General features: G+C 36.1%; 2 protein-coding genes across 3 annotated transcripts in view; one reads left to right on the forward strand and one right to left on the reverse strand.

Moving 5' to 3' along the window:
* LOC108367414 (endothelin converting enzyme 1) overlaps window positions 1-18,224 on the forward strand; it is a 68,184-nt gene that overhangs the window by 17,606 nt on the left and 32,354 nt on the right. The window lies entirely within an intron of this gene.
* The window catches only part of LOC108367416 (uncharacterized), a 10,754-nt gene continuing 1,043 nt past the window's right edge, over window positions 8,514-18,224 (reverse strand). Inside the window, exons 2-3 of the mRNA XM_017622023.1 lie at window positions 13,670-13,730; window positions 8,514-8,778 (exon numbers count right to left, since the gene is read on the reverse strand). Of these exons, the coding sequence (XP_017477512.1) occupies window positions 8,597-8,778; window positions 13,670-13,730 (243 nt within the window). The 3' untranslated portion in view covers window positions 8,514-8,596. The remainder of the gene's footprint in view (window positions 8,779-13,669; window positions 13,731-18,224) is intronic.

Genomic DNA, 18,224 nt, shown 5'->3' on the forward strand with positions numbered 1-18,224 from the left:
TTTTTTTTTCATCCATACAAATCAACCCGCCCTAATGTACATATTTGAACTTGAATTGATTAAATCTAAAAATTGTTTACACATTCAATTCGGCGCTATTTCGGTTGTTTGTTTCGCTTCGTTTACCATGAAAATTGGTATTAATAGGCATATCATTGCAGATGTTTTTCTTCTATTGTATATGTATCTGCTACTACTACCTGGTAGTATTTCATTTGCATAAACATTGCAGCACATCTGGAATGCATTAATGACCTTCAAAAGCTGAATTCCAACAAGTGCCATTGCTAGACCACCTATGTATATCGAAACATCAGCAACTTATATATATACATATGTACCTATGCGTATTTAGCGTTGGAAATACATGTTTTTTTTTTTTGTAGCCTGAAAATTACTGACTTTATTGTTGTCTTTGTATTCAATAAGAATAAAATTTAATTGGGCTTAATTTATTCACATTGGTAGCAACGAAAATAAACTTTTTTTTTTTTAACGCTGACTCAGTTCCAACTAGCGCCTACGTTAAATGGCCTTTTAGCAAATGGTGGCTGCTGATTTATGTGCCCTTTGTACTTGAGAGCCCAAATCGTCTGCTTAGGTGGCCTAACAACTGACCAGGCAAGAAACTAACAACTCGTAGCCAACGAATCGTATACTATATGCTCTTCGCCCTTACCCAACCAATGTCCACTGCTATTAATCGAGTCTTCTTAAATTGTTGTTGCTGGTATGCTTGCCTCAATGATAACTTTATTTATTTTGGGTTTTACTGGTATAAATTGTCAATAATTCAACGGATTTAATGAAGCATGGCAAATTCATAAAGTGCGTGTTGTCGCTGTGCCAAGTGGCGGCAGCTTTTTGATTTTACGCTAGGGGCAGGGTGCTACAACAAGGGTGCCGGGAAGTTTGCCAGTGAAGTAGCAGCGACCTAATTGAAGCTACCAAAGTCAAACAAAAAAGGTCTGCAATACAATAAGTAGATTTCTTGAGTAAGCTCTTGGCGGTTCGGTTTTCAAAGGAATTCTGCTTATTTACCTTTGTAACGGGTGATTTTTTAAGAGCTTGATAACTTTTTTTTAAAAAAAAACGCATAAAATTTGCAAAATCTCATCGGTTCTTTATTTGAAACGTTAGATTGGTCCATGACATTTACTTTTTGAAGATAATTTCATTTAAATGTTGACCGCGGCTGCGTCTTAGGTGGTCCATTCGGAAAGTCCAATTTTGGGCAACTTTTTCGAGCATTTCGGCCGGNGCCATTATCAGCTCTGCCTTTCTTTTTTGGTGTTATGGGACAAACTCTCAATCAATAGCGTTGGAACTGTGGTGTCGGCGTAGGAGTTTACGTGCCTTCTAACCAGTTCGGAAATGCAAGTCTCGACTAAATTATGTTGGAAAACATAACGAACTTGTTTTACTCTGGGTGCCAGGTCACTCGGGAGTACCTGGTAATGAAACATCAGACCTCAGACCATTCGGAGGGAGGAGGCTCAGACTAGGCATTCCTTGGTTTGCAAACAGTTATAGCTCTTTCGACTTCCGCTATCGAAGCAACCGTTAACAATTGGCTGAATATTTTGTCCAGCAATTACTGAGAGGCTTCGATGGACTGCAGGTGGTGAAAACTCATCTTGACCAAAATCCCAGAGGGTCTTGCTTGGTATTTGCTTTAATAGAGCAGATGGGACTGTTGAGTAGTCTCTACTCGTGTTATAAACACCTGGTTCTGATCGGCTTAGTTATACGATAACGTTTGCTCTTCCTGCCTTGAAGAGGATGAGTGAGCAACAGAGCTCAGGCTCTTTGACCCCAGCATTCTGCTTCGATTTACTTATAGACCAAGTAGACCTTAAAAATATATTAAAGCTATCATGAAAACAGAGAACTGGGCGGCATGCAGACTGAGTGCTGTTTTTCAAACACATTGTTTTGTGTTAGGTTAGGTTAGGTTAGGTTGAAGGGGCTATCAGTGACAACACCAGATTATGGGCCGCTTGTGATGCTACACGGATCGGTAGAACCCTCCTACTTAAACCATTGCGGCTCATTCGCATAACAGATGTCGTAACGCTTCTCTTAATAACTATATATCTTCTAAAGAAATCATTATGGGGAACCCCTAAACTCTTCGCGTGCCTTCCGATGGCTGGGACTAAGTCGTATCTGCCCAGCATGAAGATATCTGCCGACCATTTCTCGTGTCATTTTGGCCATATCAGTCTTGTATTTCCGCAAGTGGTGAGACGTGCTCCCCTGTCCCTTGCTTCCTTATGCGATAGAAAACTTATAATGATCTTGCAGGCAGCGACAGGATGCCTACATCCTTGCAGCGCTGCGAAATTGGAACGGATGTGTACTCCTCTCCGTTACGGTTTTTGAGTTGCAAGTGATCGAGCCAAGCGCTTTGAGTGTCGTCTGAGTAGGTAAAGATTGTATGGCAGCAATTTCAGCTTGGAAGTCGCTGCTGTGTTTGTGTAGGCAATATGATTTTTCCAGCCCCAGCTGGGCTGCGGAAGACCCGCCTCCTATCATGCTCTCTAGTTTTCAACCATCAACGTAGAGGTGGAGTGATCAATTTTCTTCAGATTATTGTTTATTCGTGTTATAAACAGGTACCCTAACGGTTATGATCTTTATAATAAAAGTCATAATTTAACCGTTAAAAAAGAACTTATATTTTTCCGATCAAATCTAATTGTAGTTTTATAATTTTTATTTTTCGGATAAGAAAGCTTCGTTATTTTTGATTTTATTTTTTTCGATCATAAGATCTTCAAAATGCAGTCTTCATTATAAAGGTGCTAAATGATCGAACAAAATGAAAATCCAAAAATAACGATTCTTTTCTGTTCGAAAAATTAAAAATAAAAATTTTATGATTATTCTTTATTACAAAAAAAAAAACAATAACGGCTTTGCAATGATCTAAAAATTAAAATCTTTGTATTTAATGCTTATTTTCAATTCCTGGCTATAAACAGTATATACCACGAATGATAAATTATTTCAATTACTTTTGTGGGAACACCCTTTATTATAATACGTAGTATGTATGTATGTAAGTACGTATTTCGTCCTATCGCTTGAAAACACTACGTCAAACGCTAAATTCAGCACTTATATTCCCATTAATATTATGCGTGCGCTGCTATAACAATTTGCAAATTTTAATTATCTATGTATGTAGTATTATAATATACATATGTATGCACAGACATATGTTAAACTTTTTAAATTTTTTTAAAATAAATTTCACAAATTTATTGTACAATAAACGCCGCTTGATTTCGAAGCGTTTCTTTTGTTCATAAATATTATTTATGACATTCGATAGGAGAGTTTATTCATGTCTATGTCTATTCAGCGTTTGCATAAAAATGTTGGTCCGCAAATATTGCTGACTATTTGAATTCAAATGCGCGAAATATCTATAGGTAGTAATGCCATTGTTATTAATTTAAACTGTACATTGTTGTTGATAATTTTTGCAAAAACATAAGTATAATTTGTCTACATATTATAAGCAAATCTTTGTTTAGATAAAAGAGTGAAATTAGGGCCGAAAATTGGTAATCTGACGGTTTCTTGCATCGTTGCTAACTCTTTGCATCCTGCGAGGCTTGTCACAAAGCATGCAAACCTACCCGGCCGGAAATAAATCTCAGTTTTGGATAGGCGCTGGTGAGATTTGCTTTCACACACAAAAAAAAAAAAAAATATCTATTTTTTTAATTTGGAGCAGCACCTCCCATACAAAGTCATACTATAAACTTTCTGCGGCAGATTCACTAAATATCGCCAGGGAGTGAAGAGGAAGTTTTCTTCAAATTTGATTTTTCAAACAGGTGGCAACCCTTTTCAAGATACATTCAAACTATAGCTTTTTTAAGCCTCTTGATATCCATTTTTTTAATATAATTTTCAAATAAATAACTCCCTTAATTGAAGTTGAATTTGATTTTTTGTAAAAAAAAAAAAAAAAGTTCCAGTAACCTACCAAAAGTATTTCCTGAGAAATGCAGTATGAAAAATTCCGTTTGTATGGGAGGAGACACGCCCCCTTTTCTAATCGAGATTAAATGTATGCTATATTAGTTGGGCTAAATGACAGGAGTGTACAAAATTTCATGATGATCGGTTGGGTAGTTAAAGCGTGAAAGCGTAGCAAACAAAGAAACCCACTTTCGGATTTATAATATTAGTAAGTAATAAAAAAATTGTTCTTGAAAATCGCCAATTTTTTGCAACATGGTTTTTATAGAGATAACGATGGTATGACTTAAAAAAAAAATTGCCAAAACTTGCTAAAATGTCTCTTCCCTATTTACATTTTCGCCCACCATATATTTATATGTACATATAAGTTGACTTCAAATATATTTCTTGTCTTCTAAGGCCTTTTTGTATTAAAAGTAACTAATCGACAAATATTTTCGTAAAAAATTGTATTCCTTTAACTCGTTGCCAACCATAAGATTAAAGCATTCCGAATGCGAATGCCAAGGCCGAAACACTCGTATTTGCTTATTCCTCAGATTTACCGCCGCATATAGCCAGTCGTATCGAATTCAACACCGGTAGTCTTTGTTATTAAATTTACACAATGATCACTCATGGTGGAATTATACAAAAAACCCAACTTAAATTACTTACCATTTGCCATTAAATTGTCAATTTATTGTAGTTTGAATTTATTAAAAATGTGAATTGTGTTAAGCACAAACAATGGGATCGGCAAAACAACTAAGGATACGACATTTGCTTTTTGGAGGTTTTGCTTTTTACGTTTGCCATTGTTGGTGGTGATTACTTTGAAGTGGTTGGAAATTTGCATTACAAAAGCTTTTTTTAATATTTCTATTTTTTCATATTTATTTCTAACAAATTAAAAATGGAAAAGTTATTTGCATTAAATCATTTGCATTTGCGTGATATTGTAAGAATATATACATGCATACATACATACATGTATGTAGATTTAGTATAGTTGATGGCTTGGTCAGCCCTGAAAGTATTCAACTTAGCACCGTTGGTTGTAGAAGAGAAAGGCCGCAACTGCGTTGTAAAAATCAGACAGAAAAGGACTCCAATTGACGTCAGTTGGCAGAACAGAGAAACGAGTGGCATACTTTATAGGGCTCAGCAAAACTCGCTTAGGCTTTACCAATTTTTTGCTAGAGCGAGTGTAAGTATTTTTGCTTAAATATGAAATATAGAGAAGATTGGACCACTATAACGTTTACAACTCACAAAAGCTATGAGCCCAATCAGTAAATGTGTTGAAATTTTTTTTTAATTTTTGGCTTCTGTTTTCCACTCTTGCACTTAAAAAGTACATAGGTGCAAACATTCCAGTTTCGCCCAGGTTTTGACATGATTTTTCCATTGTTCGAAACCTCATCTCACTTCAGCCCATCTCGCCCCAACTCAATAAAATAAATTCACCTTATCTCAACTCAACTCACCCACCTTATCTAAACTCACCTCATCTCAGCGAAGCATATCACAAATAAAATTGAGTTCTTGATTTGCGATCAATTAAAAATCACTCAACCAAGTATTATGTTATGTTATGTTAATTTCAGTAAACAACATATAACTATTCTTATTATGGAACGATTAAGAAATTAATCAAGAGAAATTTCACTCCCGGTTCAAACCCAGGTGATAGGAAGAGGTGGTAGTACACAACTTTTGACACTAAGCCACACCGGAATCCTTGCTAAAATATTAAACAACAACACATTTTACCGTGCATTACTATGTAGTACGAGGATTTTTTGAATAAGAGGTCACACATAATAAATTCCTCAATGATTTAATGTCTTTGGTAATTCCTGAATAAATAGTTCAGATCATTCACATTTTCGATTTGCATGCGGGCGATTCCAGCGTCACGGGTGGGACATTTGTACAAAAAAAAATGTTCTGTCTTGCTTAAATTTAAGTATAAAGTATTATTATATGAGCTATTATAAAATATGAAAAAAATTCCAGCTTACTTTTATTGTAAGAAATTAAAGTTATTTATTCTGTCACGGGTGGGACAAAAAAAAAAGAATCTGCTTTTTGGAGCAGATATATTTTACGGAAACTCCGTGAATTTATTTCACTTTTCTGTGTGAACTTGATGTCTGGCACGGGTGGGATACGTATGCATTTTTATATGAAAATAACCTTTTATTTTATTAAAAAAATACAAGAAGCCAAGTAGGGGTTCAATTCGCCTACATTTTATCTTAGGATACCGCCTTTTACATAGAAGAAAATGCTTAGCACCGTCAACCAAAAAGATGATTAAAAATCAACGCGATTTTCTAGCGTCTTGAAATTTTCTCTTTTCACTTAAATTTAATGGACTATAAAACTGCATACCTAGAATTTTTCTAAAAATTCTGAATAAAAAGTTTTAAATTTTTGGGTGTAATTGTTAAAGATTGTTGAATTTTTATAATTGTTGTACGCAGTTTGAAATGTGGACTTATGTGGTTCTAGTTATGTAATATGCTAGACTTTTATAAAAAAAAAAAACTATAAACATTAAATAAACAAAAAAAGAAAACCGAACCTGGTCAAAATCTCACTTAACTTAATCAGCTGACCACAAAGGTAAAGGGCGAGTCCGCACTGCAATTGCGGTGAACATTTGCAACGAATTTCTAACATTATGTAACAAACACGAAACACAACTTCAACTTCTGTAATTAAATATAACCACTTTTACAACAACTTTTTTCTTGAAGAAATAAATATGGAAGCATTTTTTCTTGAGAGCTGCCAACTGATTTACGAAATTTTGATAGAAGAAAATTTGATTTCCATTTCTTGTGCGTCATTTTATATGAATTTTTCCTGTTCCTTGAGAGCTGGAAACATTCCTTTAATTTGTTATTTTTTGGTTGACTCAAGATTTTTAGAAATGTTTTATCCACACGTTTGTTAGTTTTATAAAGAAAATAATTTTTGCACTGAGGTTCAGTTTCCCATAGAACCGCCCATGTGCAATTTCCAAAGTGCAACAAAACTTTTTAAAGCGCTTATGCACATAGGCAAATGTTTTTCGATCACGAATTTTTCTCTCACCGAAATGATTCTGCATTTAAATGAAGTGATATTCCATCAGTAGGATGTACATTTTTTCCCCCATTTCCCCTTTATGTATACATACATTTAAAGTGTGTGTATGTTAGCTAATATTCTTATACTCTGCTTCCTTTCCTACATTTTATGCGCTGGTATCTTTCCACCGTGTGCCTAGGTTGGACTTCATTTGATATCTCAAATTCATTTAAGACTTTATTAATGAACTGTCTATAAATTTTGCAAATAATGATGCTCGTAAAAGCCAACACTTGTTTAGACATGAAAACTTTTTGAACATAAATAGTTAATTAACTCATTCGAATACGATTAATTCACAATTGTTGCTACTTTGTTAACAACTTTAAATGGTTTTTGTTTTTGTCATAGTTTGGTGAATTTCTTTCCTCCTTACCATAGTCGTAAAAGTCAAATCAACGCTTAGCAATTAAATAAATTTGGCCACATGGCAACCACAAACGTGAGCACAAGGGCGGTCAGCGGTGCTTGCTAAAAAAAAAAAAAAATTTGAATAGATATGCATGTACATACTATGTAAGTCCGTAGTAAAGGCGGATTTAAAACAAAAACTAAGGGGATTACAAAAACTGGGTTATCCTCAAATAAAAAAATAAAAAATCAATATCGCGTGCAGAAAAAAAATGTCTATGCTGCTCTAACAAGGCTGCAGTACTACATACTACCTATTGATAGATATTGCAAAAAAGACATTTGCATAAAATTCGCAAATTGAAAAAAATGTGCAAACGACTAGCTTGCTACAGTGACGAATCCGTTGCCATAAGTCAGCTAGGTCACAGCAGTCGGACAGCCAATCAAAGCTTTAAAATCAATTGGGATTCGGTGGCGGGGTTTCGCGCTTAAGCAGCTGTCGCAAAAGTGACCTATGCGTTCGAGGAAGTTATATATTAGACAAAAGTGCACGTTACCAAGGAGCTATTAATCAATTCGAAATCAAGCAGATGATTTTCGAATTTCCATATTAATAACAAGTGTGAACAGGGCCAACTTGTTTTAGTTTCTTTGCAAATTAATTTCACGTGCATTATCTAAGCAGTTAGAAGCGCCAGAGAGGGGAGATGAATGCCACTTTAAAAGTAAAATTTAGTCTTATAAATGAATAATGCATTCGTTGTTTACATAAAACATGCGATGTCCAAACATGTTTAACCATGTCATGCCATGCATGCGATAAAACGCTGTTGATAATGTGATCGATCAATTGTTTATTGGTTGAAAGCATACATACGTTTTGCGAGTGTTTGTTAGCAGGAAAAAAATAAACAAAAGTACATATATTTGTCAGCGCATTCATAGATTTTTATGAAAATACACAAATAGTGTTTTACCCATCAAGTTTGCAGCTTAAGTCTCTTGTTTGAAAGCTTTGACTAAGCATTGGTGTATATTTCTGTGAAAGCTTTACTGAAATGCTGGAAAGACAACTTATTTATAACAAAATAATTCATCTAACAAAATGCTGGTTTGCTTAGAAATAAAATCGCGCTGGTTGTAGAAAAGTTTTAATCGGTGAATCGCCGCCGTTCTGCACTTTGCGATAATCATAGCCGCCATTCGTTGCTAAACCGTCTAGGGAGCCCACAACGGATTTACTGGGTGCAACTCCTTCGTCGGAGAACTCTGATGTGCCGCCAAGATTGTCGTATTGCTCTGAAAAAGGGAAAGCGAAAGTTTACATTAATAACAAATTTTATAGAAAAGTTAGAAAATTTAGCTCGACCCTAAATGCAAAATTTCAACAGCTAGGAAACTAATGAAATTATATACAAAACAATGACAAGATAGGCGATTTTCAACAGAATTTTAATCGCTTTTAACTACTAAGCGACGCGCGTCGATCTAATCGAGGAAACTCAAAACTTTTCTAAAAGCTCTGATTCTAGCGTTTGCAATTTAAATGAGTTTTTAAAATATGAAAAATGTCCACGAATTTGTACGAGTTCTGCTTGAAGTTTTGATTTATTTGGTTTTAGTTGTAGAATGAACTATAGTTTTATTAAAAATTAACGAAAAATATTGATCATGAAAAACATTGTTAATGTTGTAGAAAAATTTACTTGACGCTTTTTACTGTACGTCACAGGACGTCGAAAGTTTAGGTTTTGAGAAACTGACTTATGTGATCACTTGATTCGCTCAGTCTAAATAGGTACTGAGATAGAAAAAAACTAAAAAAGCATCAATTAAAATTAACACTGGCCTCCTTTCCTTCAGAGTTTACTGTTTTTTCGCTTAGTTGCTAAGCAATATATTAAAAAACAAACACCCAAAAATATGAAACATTGCGTGCTTAAGTAACTTGCGCCCTCCCGCTATGCTACAATATTCTCATGGGAGAGTCTGGTATCACATTTGACAAGCATTTTTGCAAGATGCTAAGAAAGTGTATATTACTGGCAGCATGGTGGGAGGTGAAGGTTATATTAGGTTACATATATGTATATAAAGTTCAGACCGATAAGTCTTTCATCATTCATACTAAAAGCACTGGAGAGACTAATCGATCGGCATATTAGGCAATGGTCACAGACAAACACGCTTGCTGCCTTTTTGGATATTGAAGGAGCCTGCAATAATGTTTGAACTAGAGAGCTGCGTGAATTCATTCAAACTTCTAGCCAGACAGAGTACAGTAGATTTGAATATTATCAGTACAAAACACTCAGCGTTTGGAATTTTTAATGTTTTGAATATACATTTTGTTTTAAATTATATTCACATTACAACATAAATTACTTTGTTTCGATCAAATTACTTCACATAAACTAAGTACGTTCACATTTCCTTTCATAATTTCTATAGCAGGTACGAGTGGTTTGTACTTGATTTCAAAACACAAATGGTAGCATACCTTTAGGTATTTTTTCAAATTTACTCAACAGTGGGGGCTAAAATAAATGAAAAATCTTTTTTTTTTCTTTATTTGGTTCTTGATTTACGATAAATTATCCCATTCCTTTACAAAGCGAAATTACTTGATTTCAGCATGATTTGCTTATAAATTACACCTGAGCCGTAAATTACGAAATGAGAATAAGCTTTTAAATTCTCTACCTTCAAATGGAAGAATGTGAATGAATGAATGAAAAGCATTCAAATCTTTCAAACTTATTTCGGTTATAGTCTTTTCGTACAAAAAAGTTTTTTCGTATTGTTATAGGAGCGCAGCAATTCATACATACATACCTACATTCATAAAAAAAATTATCATTTATTTCAATTCAATTTATTTTTACTTTGTTTCAATATTGTTGTTTCGACACATATATCAAAACAGGTATTCACTCAAATTAAAAAAAAAAATTGAAGCCAAAATCATTCATTCGTTTTGTATATGTATGAATAATTCATAAGCCGTTTTGAATAAATTTATGCAGTCCTCTAGTTTGAACGGAGGCGGTATGCAAGACACTCTCTGAGTATGGAATTCAGCGCCATATGGTGGCATGGACGCGACCACAGACGTAGGATCTGTCAGAAGGAAAACCACCAGGCGCACGATACAAGGGAGTGTACTATCACATGTACTGTATACGGCTCTTTTAGTATGGTGGAGAGCTCTAGACAAAGGTAGTAGCAGCAAAAGTGCAAAGACTCGCATGCTTTGACATATCGGGAGCAGTGATTAGCACATCCCGGGAAGAGCTTAACATAATACATATTTCACCTGCAACCGTTGCATATTTTCATCCATGGTACGGTCGCAAAGAGGAAATAAATCCACTATCTTTGCCGATAGTTAAGATGCACTGAAGGCAGTAGATTCTAAAATCGTGAAATCGATAATTGTATGGAAATGTCGCACCGCGTTGGCGTCACTGAGCCACATCAACGTCACTCTATGCTGGGTTCCCGGACATAGTAATATTGAAGGGAATGAATCGACTGATGAGATGGTCAGATATGGCTCTGATATTCCAAACGCTTCAATGGTGTCGAATACCAACAAATACTCCCCGCAGAAGCTGCCCTGAGAGGATGAGAAACAGTCAATTGACCACTTTCTGTGTCAGTTTCTACACTCGAAGCGCCTCAAGCACTTGGGTTCACGCTCCTTGAACAAGTCTGGGCGTGATAGTGGAGGTAGGTAGAACTGTTCGATCTCCTCGTCTTCAGTAGGGATAATAATTGGTTCGGTTTTATTTCATTCTCCAAATAACCGTAAAGTCGTTTTTAACCAGAGCTCTACTTTCTGCTAGAGTTGACGCAGTATGGTATCTTATTTTGTTTCGAAAAAATTAGCTCAGAAATACTTTTGAAGTGAAATTTCTTTGTGCTCAGTAGGCTGTAAATCCAAACTTGAATGAAATAAAAAGTTGGTAGAAAAGAGATGAAATGGCGGCCGTGGGTACGAAGGGGAGCAATATTGAGATTAAGATAGGTGTTCATAACTGTGCCGAAAAAAACTGATATTATAAATTGAGCTACTAGATGAGTACTTAATAGGATGAGAAGTATTTTCTAGCAAATGGGAGATTTGAATCAATACACTCTTGGAAAGCATTTGTGATATGCCCCCTATTTCTTTTACTTATTATCTGAACCTTTCAAAAAACTAGTCTTATGGCAATTATGCTGATAAAGTCAGATCTCTAATACGTGGATGAGAGCGGAGCAGGAATTGAAAATCAGTCGGCTGTTATCAAAGTATAAGGATCCCAGATCGCCATATTCCACGTGGAAGTTCTTTGATTTGCGATGACCTGAGAGATCAGAGTGTAAATTTAAAGTACATTGAGAAGAAAAACAAGAATTTTATACTAAAATCAAAACCAAATTAAGGATTTCGGTCACAAACCGATTATTCTTATGTGGAGTACAAAATTCTTATTAATTTTTTTTCTAGAGCATGAATCCTGCTTTTACGATCCTTGATATTTTTTAAACCAGAGACCCAGAACGTGTTCCGGTTTTGGTTTAACTCTGCACGAAAAGAAAATGCAACATATAGAACGTTACCGCAAACTAACCAAACGGAAACAAAAGTATTGAGAACAGCTTGAAAGGAGACAAAATGAGAACAAAAGGTTTGGTACCGCTACCGTAAAGAACAAAATGCGAACAAAACTCTCGGGAACGCTCTCAAAAAGAACAAAATGAGAAAAAACTCTCAAGAACATTCTCAAGAAGACCAGAATGAGAATCAAACTAAGTTTCTAAAGAGAACGAAAGTATCGATGATGAAATAAGAACATAACTCTGGGAACATTTAGCTAGAGAAGAAATGAGAACAAAAGTTTTGAGAACTTAATATTAAGAATGAGAGGGCCGTCTACGAGTTGGTATAAAAAATCGTTTCAGTGAGAACCACGATTGTTAGTTGTAAGCCAGCTGAAATCTATATAATTTCAACTTCTAGATCGTTTATCATTATAGTGAGCTATCCATTTGTGGAACAAGTTTTCATTTTCTGTACAAGAAAAGTGCGAGTCTTAAGTCTTTCGATGACCTAATTTGCAGAATTATCTTTCAGTTCTTTTTTGATTAATTTTAATATTCAAGCATTTCAAACCAAGGCAGCGTAAGAGAACAATTTTGTACTCGCTTCCATTCTTCGCGAACAGTTTAGCGAAGATTTTTTTCTTGTTGTTGTTGTAGCAGCATACAGATTCCACAAAGAGTTTTTGTGGAGTGTTACTGAACTGACAGTCCTTGGCCAGATATAAATCTGGGTCGTTCCGGTTACGTATACCCGACTGTCGTGCGAAAGAGAAGAACTATACTAAACGAGAAAAATACTATGGATATGAGCTGTCAGAAGAGTTCTGAGACTTTAGTTTCCAAATTATTCTTCGAGAGAAAGTTCCTTATACTTGTATTCCCATTTTGTTCGCCTAAAAATGGTCCCAAAAGAATAGCACGCAGTTGGTTCGCTTTAGAACGTTCCCCAGTGTTTTGTTATACAATTCCGGCTGATAATGTTCTCACCAGTTTTGTTCTCACGTCCTCCCTTGTGGAAAAGCTACAGAAAGTTTTGTTCTCATTTCGGTTATGATTTTTAAGCGTTCGTGGTAACAAAACTACGAGAATGATATCTGGTTTCGATAATACCTTTTGTTCTCGGCCCCTTTTTAAAGCCTTTAAAACCACATGAATTTATAATTTGAAGAACGAAAAAGTATTAATCACTGTCGGACTTGCTTTTTGCTCAAATTTTTCTGGTAGGATGTTGTGACACAAAAAATCTGAATGGCAACACTGATTACAGGTCCCGGTTGGAATTTTTGACTCGATCATTCCAGTGCTGATAAAAAAAAACGGCAACATTTTCCTAGGGTTGGTAACCTATGGGTTAGGGTTGGTAAACTATGCCAAACATTTGACTTATGTCGAATTTCCACTAGGTATTGAAATAACAAAAAATTGAAGGCATTTAAAAAATGCCATGTGGGAATGGATTTCATGACATTTTTTGTAACGTAATGACATGAATATTTTTTAATGCCAAACTTGTCATTACAATTTTTGCCATTTAATGCCAAGTGGAAATCCAGCAGAAAATTTCCAACTTAAATTTCGCGGTTTTTCAATAGTTACTTACCTTGAATTTCCTTTTGGGCAGCTGCTGCTTCCTCTGGTGTTTTGTACTTAATGAAAAATATCTCCGGTTTGGTGGGTTGTGTTGGCGCTGGTGTACTAATTTCATCAATATTCAACTCATTATCCTTCTTACTCAGCACATAAATAACTGTTTTCTCCTCTTGTGGCGCATATTCGGCAGTCAATTTGAGATTGGCATTTTCTGGCGAAGGCGCCTTAATAAACACAACGCGATAGTTTTTTTGTGGACGTCCAATGACAATATGCTTGGTGCGTGTTTGCTCCTCCGACTCCTCTGGTGCGGATANGTAACCAAAATTAGGCGCAGCGTTAGTGGACAAAGCCAGCAGCGCACAGGTGTACAAGAAAAGAAAGCGCATTTTTGAAAAAAAAATAATAATTTTTTTAAACTTGCGCTTATTTTTGTTCAAAATCACGTGCCGACTATTGCCACTCAATGCAAGTTGTTTTTAAGTCTGATTAATGTCTTAAACTGCTGTTTAAATTGGAAAGACTCCAGCAATTTATAGGTGAATACCGTTTTAAATGAAAATCAAATGGCGAGTGTTGAGAAAATTTAAGTTTAATGTTGCATGCAACAGTAGTCGTTAAAGTGTATGCTTGTATGTATGCTCATGTAGTTTGATATATTTTTTTATACGTTATTAAGTTTAGCAGCAGCGGTCGATCTATGTTCAGCCGCGTCAGCACTCTTTTTGCGCCTGAGAAAATTCGAAATTTTAATTTGTGCATTTAAATGTTGTCGGTCATAACGACATCCGCCCACACAGACCATCGCGTTTACTACAAACATACATACACACCGTATTTTGACCAATTTAATTAGTTCAATGTCAGTGCGTATGCTTTTGAGATCTCTTTTTCGCTTGTCAATTACGAGCGATTGTCCCTCACTCTGCACTTAGAGACCCAACTCAGCAGAGCAGCTAAATAAACAAAACTCCTAATTCTTCTGCTTCACAACACCGTTTTGATGAATTAATTAATAATTCATACTAGGTACTAAGTTCAACTGCCAATTTTTTGTTTGTTTGTAGCCAATTAGTCGTATTTACGCGCTTGCTGCACATGACTATTTGAATTTGTATGCTAATATCGTAACTGTGTTACCACAATTTTTCACAATATTGCTGAAAGGAAAAATTTCAAGCTTTTGCTAAATCTTGAAGTCTTATGTAATTTTCTTTTGAATAGGGCTGGCAACTGGGTGAAAATATCTGCAGCTTGGCAATCTCGTAAGTTCAATGCTCGAATAGGTAATTATTTAAAATAACGTCACAAATTAAAAGATGGGAGACTGGAACGTATGAAGCGGCTCTTATGGTTATCAGTTTGGAACAAAGTAATCTTCCTTAATAATACTAGTTAGATATATTTACATAGCAGGCGTAAGTATAAAAAAAAGCTCAAGAAAAATGTATTTAGCCAAATTTTCGTAAGCAGTGCGAAGTTCTTAAGAAGTTTGCTACGCTTACTACTACTACGGCTGTCTAAAGTTTTTTTGTGAACAAAGAACATAAGCGAAACTATGGTGAGGAAAGGGTGAAATTCCACGGACACTACGATTCACACAACTAAATAGTGCAATTTTTTCCTTAACCGTTTTCTTGAGAACTTAGATTTATACATTAAAATAAGCAACATATGCTTGCTTATCAAATTAAGCTTGCTGAATAAGCAATTCCAAGCAAAGGCTTAAAGTTTTTGGACCTGCTCATAACCCAAAACAAAATATGTGTTTTTGTATTTTTACGGCAGTAAATCAGTTTTATGAATTAAGAAATAGTAAATTAATTTTTGGCGCCCACTTTTATGTCAAGCATTTGACAAATTTGTGCTATGCAATTTCAGATTATTATTGCGTTGGACGCCTGCTGTTAGAGAACACTGTTTATTATCATTTTTGAATGTAACCCAGGTTACACCCAGGACCTGGGGCTAACCGAGGATTAGAATGTACCCGGAAACGCCGGAAGCCATTTCAGCAAAAAATGTTGATTCCTTAAAAAGGCCTTTAAATCAGGGAGGGATAGAAGGAGGGATAGGGTTATATATATATATATAGGGTTTGCACAAAACTTCAAGGTGTTTTTCCTCGAAAGGAACAGCTGGGACAACGAACGACCTAAACCCCGGAGCACCTGGTATACTGACAACTCCAAGAATGACCACGGCGTCGAAGCAGGAGTTTACATCACACAACGCGGACGGCCCCTTTTCACCAGCATGACACAAGGTAACTCTGTCTTTCAGGCCGAGGTGCACGGTATTGAAATATGTCTGAGGCAGTATGTAGAAAGGGGAGCAACCATCAAACACTTCTACATACAGTGGAACAGCAGACCGACGCTCCTCGCCTTTAAAGCGCACGAGATCACCTCAAATCTGGAGTGGGACTGCCTTCAGCTTGTATTAATTATTGCATCCAGGAACCGCGTATACCTCATATGATTACCGGGACACTGTAGAACCATTGGCAATTAACTGACAGATATCCTTGCCAAAAAAGGGGCTGCACAGGGATGCATAGGCCCAGGATCCATTACTGGTCTGCCATGGAGCTCCGTTAGGCAAAACCACTTGATCTGAATGAAGAATAAAGCGAAACATTACTGGACAAATACGCAAGGTAGCAAGGCAGGTCAAATCTTTAACTCCAGATATATCAACAAGGAGAACCGAAGAACTCCTTCGCCTCAGTAGGGATGAAGTAAGAATTGTAACAGGTTTACTTGATGGCCACTGTTAACTCTGAGTGTAGGTTATGCAACGAAGAACCACCGTACCTAGACACACACGACCTAAAGCGCATTCAGCTAAAGGACCTCGCTAGATTTCTTGCAATACGTGGAGCAAGTCCTGTAGTGGAATGGAGGTTTGTTACAATAGATCGTTGTTGTCGTGGAAACTCGTTGACCTGCTCCCTCCTCTAATCAGAATCACTTTTACCAACAAGTGCTACTTTGGAATTTGGGCAATGAAAAGATCTGGAGTTTTCGAGGGAAAGATTGTGCGAAAGATTTACGGGCCTTTGCGCGTTTGCGAATACGCGGGTCGCGATGCTGGTAACAGAGGACAAGAAAGACCTCCTCTGCGTTGAAAAGACCAGGTGGAGAAGGACTTTGCCTACCCTGCATTTCCAATAGGCATGAGTTGGCACAAAAGTGAAACGAATGGCGTGCTTCAGTTACAGCACCAAACAAACAGAATAGGAAGAAGACGAAGAGGCTGAAGAGGACGAAGAAGAAGAACAAGAAGAAGGAGAAGAAGAAGAACAAGAAGAAGGAGAAGAAGAAGAACAAGAAGACGGAGAAGAAGAAGAAGATGAAGGAGATGAAGAAGAAGAAGAAGGGGTTTAAAGATTAATATCTGATGGGTATAAAACCGATATATTTTTCTACTTGCTTGTTGAGTTCTTCGCACACCGTTTCAATCTAACCTAACCTAACCTCGTACGAATGTAAAATAAATAAGAAGTTGTCATTACTTCTTTCCTCTTGTCTTAAAGCGCAGTTACCCACGGACGTAAAAACGAAGAACGCGCTCTTAATCCGCAATTGGAAGTGACGTATTGTAAGCTTAAAGCATTTCACACTAGAACAATAAATTTGCGAAATAAATATATCGAATATTTTATTCGAAACCTTGACATTGTTATTGCGAAAAAAAGAATTAAAAAAAAAAATCAGACAGCAGTTTACGGTGGTCGTTTTCATATTTATAGCTTTAAGAATGGGAAATGATTTTTGCTCCGTCGAATGGTCGCTTAGCGCTCGTAAATTAGAAAACAGAATAGTTTGAATTTGCATTGCAAATTGAAGTGTATAAATATTTATTTAACTTCGAATTCAACTCGATGAAATATTCTTTTCTAATGCGCGACAGAAGCAATAATAGATATACATAAGTAAACGGAAATAAAAGTAAAGAAAAGAAATGGAATGTTTGTCGATAGACTTAGATGCTCAATGAAAAGTGGAACTATCTATACTATAATAAAACTGTGAATTGTTTGTCTGTTTGTTTGTTTAAACTCACTAATCTCCGGAACTACCGAATGGATTTTCATGGGGCTTTAACTGGTGTATATAGAGCGACCTGAGTGCTGTAACTTCGAAACCGTAAGTCACATGACTTTGAAATTAGGCGAGTTGGCATACATGCATATCTATCGTAGACACATATTGTCGATATACTTTTGTAAAAGGGGCGTGGAACATCCTATGGGTGTAAATTGTTAATCAGCCATAACTTCGCAACCATAAGTTACATGCATTTGAAATTTGGTATGAAGACATACCCATGGCAGGCGCTTATAAAAAGGTATATAGGAATGAGCTTGTATAAGGGGCGTGGCGCATCCCATAGGCGTGAAATTTTAAATCAGCAATAACTTGGGAACGCTAATAATAATAATATCCCAACGGTTTTTACCCTCCATTCCCGCCCATCCGCACGAGGGGCGCAGTCCGCATGACGTACGGAACCAATATTTTAAATTTTTGTGCCGAGTCACGATAGGCAGGAGTTTGTTA

This window comes from Rhagoletis zephyria, unplaced genomic scaffold (genome assembly GCF_001687245.7).
Source record: "Rhagoletis zephyria isolate East Lansing unplaced genomic scaffold, Rhagoletis_zephyria_1.1 Rzeph_scaffold_02673, whole genome shotgun sequence".
NCBI lineage: Eukaryota > Metazoa > Arthropoda > Insecta > Diptera > Tephritidae > Rhagoletis > Rhagoletis zephyria.